Source organism: Cyprinus carpio, chromosome B5 (assembly GCF_018340385.1).
Source record: "Cyprinus carpio isolate SPL01 chromosome B5, ASM1834038v1, whole genome shotgun sequence".
Taxonomy (NCBI): Eukaryota; Metazoa; Chordata; class Actinopteri; order Cypriniformes; family Cyprinidae; genus Cyprinus; species Cyprinus carpio.
The window spans coordinates 36,292,150-36,304,234 of record NC_056601.1 but is presented as its reverse complement, the minus strand read 5'-3'; the positions used below and the strand labels follow the sequence as shown (position 1 = coordinate 36,304,234).

Here is a 12,085-nt window from a genome sequence, read left to right as displayed (position 1 = left end):
CTCACGCATATCAATGCACACACAAATGCATACATACACACATTTGCATGCACACACACTTACACACAACTATATGCATGCGCACACACTCACACACACATATGCATGCACACATAAATACACACACACATGCATATGTATACACATGCACACACACAAGCATGCAGACACACACACACACACTCATGCATGCACACACTTGCTCACATGTGCATATACTAGCACACACACCATATAGTCTTTAGGTTAATCATGAATGTCTCCAAACTGTTAGTCCTATTAGTCCACATTCATTCAGTGAGTCTTCAGATAACCTCCTGACCTGCAGAGCATCTCAGATACGGCCTGTTTATCTGAAGCCTCATTTACAGATTGATTGTGTTCCTCTTTTGGAAGAACATCCATCTGCTGCTGTCCCACTGGAGAGAGATAGATTCACTAACTTAACTAAACTGGTTAACTATCTCCAGGGCAATTATCATGTGACCCGTGGGGCGCATTAGTGTTGATCCTGATGACCATGATGTGTGTTTGTGTGTCCGCAGTGCCCAGCGCTCCACCGCAGAACATCTCACTGGAGGTCGTCTACTCACGGGTGAGTTATGATTCAACAGCATTCACTCAGTATTAACTATGCTGCAAAACACAAGAGGTGACTGTCAGAAAAGTGTTTTCCTGAAGCCTGAGTCCTGATTTGAGCTCTGTGTGGTTGTGTTGTGTTGAGCATGTGTGTGTTATGAAGAGCACTCAGCAGGGCTTCATTCATTATTCATTCACATTAGTGTGTGTTTGTTTATATCAGCCAAGCTCTGATAAACCAGCACGGGAGCAGTCAAACACATTATTTCCACTCATGAGATGATTCGGCTGGTCATGCAGACATCTACAGATGATATGCAGAGAGCTGGGTCATTCTGAACTGTAGAGGACTGGATTGAATCCACAGGATACACTGGATTGATTGATTGATTGATTGATTGATTGATTGATTGATTGTGTCAGGCTCTCAGATGTCATGCGTTTATCCACACAGTGAGCAGATCTGTGTAAAACACACGAGGTCAGAAACACTCGTGCACTGATTTTATTTCAGGATGAATGTAATTTCTGTGAGGTTCAGCGCACACACGGGTGACAGGATATTACACGCGTGATCATATCATCATCAGGAGCATGCACTGTATTTCACATTCATTATTAGATTAGATTAGATTAGATTATTATAGTAAAATCCTTTTGTGATATTTGAATACATTTAGTGTTTTTTAAGAATTTATCTGTCATGTCAAAAATTTATCTCAATATTTTATATTCTAATATTATAAGTTCAATTATTATATATTTGTATTTTTTTATATATAATTGCATTGTATATTTTATTTAAATTTACATTTATTTAAATCTATGATATGCTAGTATTTATATTAGATATATTAAACATGTTTTATATATTTTTTATTTTATTTTTTTTTTATTATCTTTTTATCCAAGTGTTAGTAATTATATTATTTGATTTTATGAATTTTTTTGCCATTTTTGAAACAGACATTTATTTAATTTAATTTTATTCAGTTTAATGTAATAGAATTCAATTTTAGTACTTAATTTTTTTTTTCATATTTCATATTTTTCTCAGTCAGCTGCGACATTTTGAATTTTTATTTTTATAATAAATAAATAAATACATTTTTATATACTATTATATTCTAGTGTTTATTAATATTTTGATTTAGCTATTATTTTCACATTCTGAGTTTTAATTTTAATTTTAGTTAAAGTTTTATTACATTTTTTTAATGGCTTTTTTGTCATTTTAATTGCTTTTACGTGTGTGTGTGTGTGTGTGTTTGTGTGTGTCCTCCACACGTGCGTGTGTGTGTGTCTGTGAGTGTGTGTGTGTGTGTGTGTGTGTGTGTGTGTGTGTGTGTGTGTGTGTGTGTGTGTGTGTGTGTGTGTGTGTGTGTGTGTGTGTCTGTGAGTGTGTCTGTGAGTGAACGAGTGAGTGCGTGCGTGTGTGTGTGTGTGTGAGTGTGTGTGTGTGTGTGTGTGTGTGTGTGTGTGTGTGTGTGTGTGTGTCCTCCACACGTTTCATGTGTGTGTGAGTGCGTGCATGGTGCTGTGTGTGTCTGTGTGTGTCCTCCAGTCGTCACACTGTAATGAGCTGCTTTGTCTGAGCGGTCCGATAGCGGATTGTTTATTACATGAAGTTGGGTTTCATTGTGTGCCACTGCGCTTCTGCTCGTCCAAAGACCAACAAAGAGCCCAGAATGCACTCTGTCTGTTCGACGCTCTGCAGAATGATGATCGAGCAGCAGCCCGTCTCTATCACACATCAGCTCAGCTCACAGTGTGTTCAGACAGTGAGCACTGGGAATCCATCTTTTGAAAATCATGAGTATTGCGTGGGATGTGTGACCCTGACGCTAATGATTCTTACTGATATTCTTAAGAATTAAATATGAATGAAATGGCAATGTGAGACTGAGACGTTCGGTCTGAATTCACAACTATATTTCACAAAACTTGCTCTTTTCTTGCCGGCAGAGGCACAGCGATGCATCATGTTCAGCACGCTCGTTTTCAGACAGAAACATTTTCATTTTTCACAGGAAAATTAAACTGTCTATTTGTGCATCATTTGCTGTGCAGCTAGTGGTTATTAATGGCAGAATCAGACGGATGGCCTCTATAAACAGATACAGCAGGTGAGAGAGAGGGCAGGTCAGAGAGCGACGGCACGCTTTATCTGAGTCCACACCAGCAACAGTGACAGCATCTTAAATATTTATCGATTTCATGAGTCGTTAACTTGCTTTTCCTTCCATTAGGATTCAGTCGAGAGGCTCGTTTCGTCTGAAGAATCAGAGTGATGAGGAATATAAAGTTGAGCGGTTTACCCCGCAGATTAATTATGTGCTTCACAACAGACGAGAGAAAGGGGATGACAGTCTAAGAGAATAAGACAATAAAAAGAGCTGACTTCATGATATTTATTATTTAAAGACCTTTTTTAGTTTTAATATTAATGCTTATGGTAAAATATAAAAATGTATGTATGTATGTACAGTACAGACCAAAAGATTGGAAACATTACTATTTTTAATGTTTTTGAAAGAAGTCTCTTCTGCTCATCAAGCCTGCATTTATTTGATCAAAAATACAGAAAAAACAGTAATATTGTGAAATATTATTACAATTTAAAATAATAGTTTTCTATTTGAATATACTTTAAAAAAATAATTTATTCCTGTGATGCGCAGCTGAATTTTCAGCATCATTACTCCAGCCTTCAGTGTCACATGTAACATCCAGTCTATCACATGATCATTTAGAAATCATTCTAATATTCTGATTTATTATGAGTGTTGGAAACAGTTCTGCTGTCTAATATATTTGATGAATAAAAGGTTAAAAAGAACTGCATTTATTCAAAAAAAATAAATAAATAATTCTAATAATATATTTTCTTTACTATCACTTTTTATCAATTTAACACATCCTTGCTGAATAAAAATATTGATTTTATTTAAAAAAAAGAAAGAAAAAAATTACTGACCCCAAATTACTGACCAGTAGTGTATATTGTTATTACAAAATATTTATATTTTAAAAACATAAGCATTTTTTTTTTTTTTTTTTTTACTTTTTATTCATCAAAGTATCCTAAAAAAGTATCACATGTTCTGAAAAAATATTAAGCAGCAGAACTGTTTCCAACTTTGATAATGAATCATCATATTAGAATGATTTCTAAAGGATCATGTGATAATGATCCTAAAAATTCAGCTTTGCATAACAGAAATAAATGATAGTTTAAAGTATAATAAATTTAAAAACAATTATTTTAAATTGTAATAATATATCACAATATTTAATTTTTTTCTGTATTTTTGATCAAATAAATGCAGGCTTGATGAGCAGAAGAAACTTCTTTCAAAAACATTAAAAATAGTAATGTTTCCAAACTTTTGGTCTGTACTGTATATACAAAAAAATAATAGAATTGTGAGATCTCAACTCTAAAAATAAAAACAGTTCTAAGAAAAATCATCAGAATTGCAAGATATTACATCAGAATTGTGAGACTTAAACTTATACAAACTCACAATTCTAAAAATAAAAATGACAGAACTGTTACATGTAACGACAGAATTGCAATATAAACTTGTTAATTGTGATAAAAACTTGCAATTAAAAAAAAAAAAAAATGACAGACCTTCAATATGAAGTCAGAATTGTGAAGTATAAACTGAAAATTGTCATAAAAACTCGCGATTTAATTTTTTTTTTTCAGAATTGTGAGAGACTGTATCAGAATTACAATACAAAAAAATAACTATGAGATATAAACTTTTTCCACAAAAAAAAAGGTTGCAGTTCTTGCAATTTTGTTGGTAAATCAGCTCCTCTCTTCTGCATTCTGATGTTCTGAGCTCTTAGCTTCTCCACTGGACTCTGCTGTTTCTGGCACAGACGCTCTTCATCTGTCTGATCTGATTTCATCTGATGTGAATTAAAGTCTGTTAAGTGAGTCGATCTGCTGTGTGTCTGTAGATCCGTCGTTTCACCTTCAACATGAAGGTCATGAGGGTCAGAAACATACAAATATATGCTGTTATTTTAACATATACGTATGTTATATTTTATTATTATTTATATACTATTTGAGTATTTATTAATGTTTTAAATTAGCTTTTATTTTTAGACGTTCATGATTTACATTTAAGTAATTTTTTATGTTAGTAATTTTGTTTTAAGCTATTGTCATTTTTATTAGTTTTTGGTTCTTTATCATTTTAATTGCATTTTATTTCCATTTTTAGTTAATTTTAGTACTTAAGTTCTTTGACTTTACTTCTTAGATTTTTTTTGTGATGTCTTTTGTCATTTTTATTAATTTGTTTTATTTCAGTTAGTTGCCAAAGCAACAGTTTTTCATTTAATATTTGCATTTAATTTTATTTCAGCTTTATTTCTTTTAGTAATTTTATAATGTGCTTTTGTCACTTTTATTTCTTTTTTATTTCCATTTAGCTTGAATTACTTTTTATTTAAGTTGTTATAATTGTGTACTTCAATTTATTTTATTTCAGCTAGTTGCCAAGGCAGTATTTCTTATTTTTAAGCAAGCATCTATTATTTATGATTTGTCTTATTTTATTTCAACTTTATTTCTATCATCAAAAATCGCTTTCATTAAGAATAACCCCAGTGACGTGCAAACCCAGCAGTGAATGCATTTCTAACACTCGCTCAGTGAGATTCTCTCCAAACTGTTGCTCCATCAGAAGTGTAACTGATCTCAAAGAGAAGCTGACGATATAAAACACACTTGTATTGATTGCACTGATTACTTGGACTCAGAATGCAATGCTGATGACAAACTACAGTATATGTCTGCCACCCATTAATTTCAGATTTATAGAACTGCATCAGCCCATAAAAACACACACACACACACACACACACACACACAGACAGATCCGTGCAGCAACACATTGTTCTGAGTTGATTCTTGCTGTATAACACAGGATAATTAACACCATGATGGGGCCAAAATGACAATCCTGAACCACTGCCATAATCACACACACACACACACACACACACACATGAGCTGTAATCAATTTAGATTAGTCTCCAAACCCAGGAACGAGTGCCAGTGAATGTTAATGAATGCAGTGTGTGTGCCGAACAGGAGCGGAAGGAGCGCTGCTGGCCGCAGGATTGGCCCGGTCGCTGTTATGAGGCTGAAGCGGGATGGACGTGTCACGTTGGCAGCGGTGTGCTGTGAATTTTAATTGCTTTATTTGCATGTTAACGGCAGATGGCACGAGCGCAGACTCACGATGCCACTGAGCGTATGATGGCATTCCTGCACCATGCAGTTTATATCTGTTTCAGGGCTGTTAGTGAAGGTTAATGAATCTGTGTTTGGGAGTTAGTAAAGGTTGAGTTTACCCGCAGATGTTTCTCGTCAGTAAGTTATGCTGGTACTAAAGAACTTGTCAAATCAATGCATTTCCTCCTCTGCTTTACTGAACAATTAAATGCCTTTCACTGCATAATTAATAAGGATCCATGCAGAATACAGACGGCTGGAAAGGTCTGAACAGTAATAAAAATGAGCAGAAGCAGCAGCAATTAACATGCTTATTTTTTTCTTTGGAAAGCAATTAATACTTTTATTCATCAAGAATGCATTAAATTTATGAAAAGTGTCAGGAAAGACATAATGTTTCAAAAAGATTTAAATTCTGTTCTGTTGAACTTTCTGTTCATCTGTGAATCCTGAAAAATAATATGCATCAGTTTCCACAAAAATATTGTGCAGCACAACTGTGTTCAACATTGATAATAATCAGAAATGTTTCTTGAGCAGCAAATCATCATATTAGAATGATTTCTGAAGATGATGTGACACTGAAGACTGGAGTAATGATGCTGAAAATTCAGCTTTGCATCACAGAAATAAATTACATTTTAAAATAGATTCACAAAGAAAACAGTTGTTTTAATTTGGAATAATATTTCACTGTTTTTACTGTATTTTTGATCAAATAAATGCAGCCTTGGTGAGCAGAAGAGACTTTAAAAACTCTGTTTGGTCACGTGTTTATTAGTAATTTTGAGTTTAACCGATATTCCACACGCTCTAGCCGATGTTGGGATGATCTCAGTGCTTGTTTCTCGTCTGTGTCTCAGAGCATTAAGGTGAGCTGGCAGCCTCCACCTGCAAACACGCAGAACGGATTCATCACCGGATACAAGATCCGGCATCGCAAAACAGGCCGGCGGGGGGAACAGGAGGCCATCGAACCCAACAACCTCTGGTACCTGTTCACCGGTGAGTCCGTCTGTGCAACACGATGCTGGATGTTTTCCATCACATGCATCTGAATCAAGGCTGTAACCATGTCTTGAACACTGAGGGGGACAAAACATATGTTCCAAGCCTGTTTAATCCAGGGATGCATCGTGCCGATACTCAGTATCAGTATCGGCTCCGATACTGGCCTTTTCTGCCGAATCGGGTATCAGTCAGACGAGACCGATCCAAATCCAACATAGTACATATACTATTCTGTGTTATTTTTAAGCCGTATTATACTTTTGCGCAATGAAAGATTATTAATAGTCTTTCTTGTTCTGTCCTATCTATAACAAATATTCAGGAGCATAGAAATTTTGTCAACGCTGCCCCCAAATTTTATTAATAAAATAGTTTCGATGCCAGTGTTAATTTTGAGAGAAAATAGTGTTAATTTTGAAGTCATATTTTTTGTTTTTTTTTGGTATTTAGTTTTAGTCACATCTTAGTCATCTGAATTGTTTTTAGTCTTAGTATAGTTTCAGTCAGCTAAATATCAAGACTTTAGTCGACTAAATCTACAGTAAATTTAGTCAACTAAAATCTAATGAGTTTATTACAGTGTAATGCATTTATTAAGCATTGCTCTAAAATTTCCAAACTCATTATGAATTCACCAGAGAAAACATCTGGTAATATGAATGATTTGAACATGCAATATAGACACAGACTTAACTGCGTTGACACATAACATTTTAGTCGAAAATATCAGTAGATTTTTGTCATTGTTTTTGTAATTTAAAAAGTATTTATTTCGTTATAGTCTCGTTTGCGTCAGTGAAAAAATGTTGTTGACGAAAATCATGACGAAAATTATTCGGCAATGACATTAACACTGATACTGAATCATTACATTATATTTCTCAGCAATAAGGAGGTAAAACTGTTTTGGAGTAACTAAACTCATAGCTTCATTGTTTGTAGAGAGAGATGCACATATGCAGGTATTTAATCTCTCTCTCAAAAGGCCATATTTCTATCGATTTCTATCAAAACTGTGCGTTAAACCGGTGCTTCGTTTGCACTGGTATTCACTCTCTGCTTCTGTGAACAGTAAGCCCCGCCTACTTTGATCTGATTGGCCATCTCTATTATTTTCACACTGACAACCGCTATTAAGCCCTGTTCACACCAAGAACGATAACTATAAAGATAACTCTAAATATATAGATATTAGCGTCCCTACCAGCGGATGATATCGTCTGTGAATTCTTATGCTGCTTTAAATCCTCGAGCTCGTTACAGCAGGATGGATTCTGATTGGGTGTCAATGTTTTTAACGTTCTTCAGCTGGAAAAAATCATTCTGAAAGTGATTACAACTATATAGTTTCTCTGTGCCTTTATTGTTTTGGTTGCACTTTATTTTACAGTATGTATACTTACATGTACTTATAGTGTACTTACAGTGTATTTATCTTAGAAAGTTCTGTTAATACAAGGTAACTACATGGGGTAGGGTTAGGTTTAGGGGTAGGTTCAGGGTTAGTACCTAGTTATTACATAGTTATTGTAATTACTATAATAAGTGCATAGTATGTACATGAGGAACAGGACTGTAAAATAAAGTGCTACCATTGTTTTAGCTGTGGTGTGGACTCTGCTATGATTTAATATTAAGAACGATTTTTAGAACTATATCTTTATCATTATCTTTATAGTTATCAATCTTGGTGTTAGGTTAGGGTTACCCTAACCCTAACCTGGCCTTAAGGCTGCAGAGGCTGACTGTCATCCTAAAGAGTGCTGCTTTTGGCACTGTCTAATTATTAATGAATGTCTATGATGGTTAAGACCCTGATCTGAATGGAAGAACAGATTCCCATGTTTCTCATGCGATGCACTCCTCCGCTGCTCGCTTTGTTTCTTTAACGCTGGATTCTATGCATGCTAAAGAAGTCGACGCATCACGCCAGATTTGTCGTCCTCCGGGGCTTTGGGAGCGTAGATGTGTGTTTGTTTGAATAGGATTTCCGAATTTATTGGAAAATCATATTCATTTCCATTATTCCCTTGATGGATATCTCACTAAGTTGCTATTTCTGAAGGGATTGATTTCACAGTGCCGCTGGAGTGTGTTATGCTAATTCCCCACACTCTGGGGTATTCAGGGATGACAGCGCTCTGCTATCATAATTGGGTTTTTTATCTTTACACATGATGGAAATGCATCCTGATCTGTTTAGATGAGGTTTGGAGACCTTGTTTACCTCGCCGCCTTGACTGATTGCTGTTTACTAATTAGAATCACAAATAATAATCGCACACACACACACACATGCACACACTGTGACTCTGGCTCTTTGTTTATTGTCTGTCAGGATTGGAGAAAGGCAGCCAGTACAGCTTCCAGGTGGCAGCCATGACGGTCAATGGCTCGGGGCCCAGCAGCGAGTGGCACACGGCCGAGACGCCGGAGAACGACCTGGACGGTGAATACGACTGCAGACACACACTGAGGCACAATTCCCTCTTTAGGGTGGCTTAAACCGGTCCGAGGTGGTTGGGCCAGTCTGTTTTTATGGTATTTGAGGGGTTTAGCACTAATGATGGGCGAGTCATTTGTTTCAAACCATGTGATTTCAGTAAATCAACTTCAACTTAATTTATTTGTATAGCACATTTTAACGCAATTTTGTTGCCCAAAGTGCTTCACAAAATAATAGAAAGCATATACAAAGATTAAAAACAATAAAATCTTACATAATTAGTAAGAATAAACCACTTTATGAACCAACCAACAGATGACAACTACTGTACCCTTTATCCGGTCATTACACATTGGGGTTGTTCCTCTGTGAAAGCTAATGTAAAAAGATGAGTTTTCAACCGAGACTTAAAAACTTCTAAGGATGGAGCCTGCCGAATATGAAGTGGAAGACTATTCCACAATTTGGGAGCCACAACCATAAATGCTCTATCACCTTTAGACTTTCTTTTGGAGCGAGGAACTGCCAGTAACAGTTTATCTGCTGATCTCAGTGTCCTAGCCGATGTATGGTACTTTAAGAGATTGGTGATATAACTCTGGGACATGTTATGAAGCGCTTTAAAAACCATCAATAAAATCTTAAAATCGATCCTGTACTGAACTGGTAGCCAATGGAGAGAAGATAATACTGGAGTAATATGATCCCTTTTTTTCGTGCCTTTCAAAAGCCTGGCTGCAGCATTCTGTATCACTGAAGGGACATCACATCAATTACATTAGATCTCTTTCAAAATATTTAGTGGTTGCCAGTAGGGGGCATTGATCAGTATCTATCTATCTATCTATCTATCTATCTATCTATCTATCTATCTATCTATCTATCTATCTATCCATCCATCCATCCATCCATCCTTCCATCCATCCATCCATCCATCCTTCTATACTTCTATCATCTATCTACCTATCGATTTATTATCCATCCATTATCTATCTATCTATATATCTATCTACCCATCCATCTATCTATCTATCTATCTATCTATCTATCTATCTATCTATCTATCTATCTATCTATCTATCTATCTATCTACCTATCTATCTTTCTATTTATCTATCTATTATTGATCTATTATCCATCATCCATATTTTTATCATTCCATCCATTCTTCCATCCATTCTTCCAACCATCCATCCATCCATCCATCCTTCTATTATATTTTCTATTTTTCTATCTATCTATATATCTATCTACCCATCCATCTATTCTTCATCCATCCATTATCCATTCATCCATCTATCTTTCTATCCATCCATCCACCTATCCATCTATTATCCATCTATCCATCCATCCGTCTATCCACCTATCCATCTAACATCCATCCATCCATCCATCCATCCATCCACCTACCGATCCATCATCCACCCATCCATCTATCTATCCTTCTATCATCCATCCATCCATCCATCTGTCCATCCATCCATCTATCATCCAATCTATCTATCGAAATTTCAGTCTCCACAAGGAGGCGTTAATCTCTGTGAACTCAAGAGCCAGTGTGTATATGTATTTTACCTGATCCTGGATCAGTTTTATAAATTTGCAAACGTTATAATGATACATTTGTATAATATAAAGGAAGAGTTGAAGTTAGTAGTCTCTTATGTGTCTGATTAACTAAACTCTACATAAAAAAAAGTCCTGCAAATGAAGAATGTATTAATTTAATAGATTACACTTTTTATATGTTTTACCTGATCCTGGATCAGTTTTATAAATTTGCAAACAAGAGTTGAAGTTAGTAGTCTCTTATTTGTATGATTTGGTTATTTCTGATTCGTCTCTCCCATCACCACTAGTACGGACCATGTGTACTAAACACTGGTGATCATTCGTTGACCCGAAGCAGGGAATGCTGTCTAGTGAGCAATCCAGGACATGGAAATGTCTGATTCCCTGGGTAGTGTGCTTACCGCTGAGCTAGTGTGTGGATTGAGACGTAGCCACAGGCTACATGAGGACACGGTAAGTCAGGCACGTCGGGCGATAAGAGGAAACATTTTAAGCAGAGAATCGATATGTCTGGCTTCAGTTTGTCTGAGTTCAGTGCATCTGCGAGCACAATGAAAGTTAAAAGCGCACATCATTCAGCATATAATAGATGGAGATTTAGTTGACATTTACATTATCTTTCAACTCAATGCAGAGCGCCGCCATCGTCTCTTCTAATGGAGTGCTTTGAAGACGTTGTTGGGCGTTGGAATGTTACCTTTGAATGAGACGTGCTTCTGTGTGCGGATCAAACGCGTGGCGTGAGGTTTGATCAGTACCTGCTTGAACTTCACTCTGGTTTGCTGCTTTGAGAGAGTCATTAATCAGAGACACTCTGTGCCTGAGGGAGAGACGATTACGAGAGCGAGGCTTGATGTGAGAGAACACCGGCGGAGTGTCGAGCTTCATAAACCCTGGAGGAGTCGAGGCTTCTTGCTCTTAGATGAGAGAAGAGTAAACTAAATTATTTTCAAAGCAAAAAACACCAGAACAGAAATGGAAGTGTAAATATGATGCATGTGGAGGAAGAGAAACAGGTGCACTCAGAGGACAGAGAGCAACTAGAAAGTACTCAAGAATCACTGTGACCTCAGCTGTTGAAGTTTAATTTGAATTTATCCATCCTTCCATCCATCAAACAATCTATCTATTCATTTATATCATTCTGTCTGTCATTCTGCCTATCATTTTGTCTGTTTGTTTATTTATCTGTCTAGTGTTCTATCTATCCATAT

The 12,085-nt window shown here is 36.1% G+C and overlaps 1 protein-coding gene across 1 annotated transcript in view; it reads left to right on the top strand.

The window, feature by feature from the left end:
- LOC109070294 (netrin receptor DCC-like) overlaps positions 1-12,085 on the top strand; it is a 182,850-nt gene that overhangs the window by 123,688 nt on the left and 47,077 nt on the right. Inside the window, 3 exon segments of the mRNA XM_042723345.1 lie at positions 546-595; positions 6,706-6,847; positions 9,192-9,302. Coding sequence (XP_042579279.1) covers positions 546-595; positions 6,706-6,847; positions 9,192-9,302 — 303 coding nt within the window.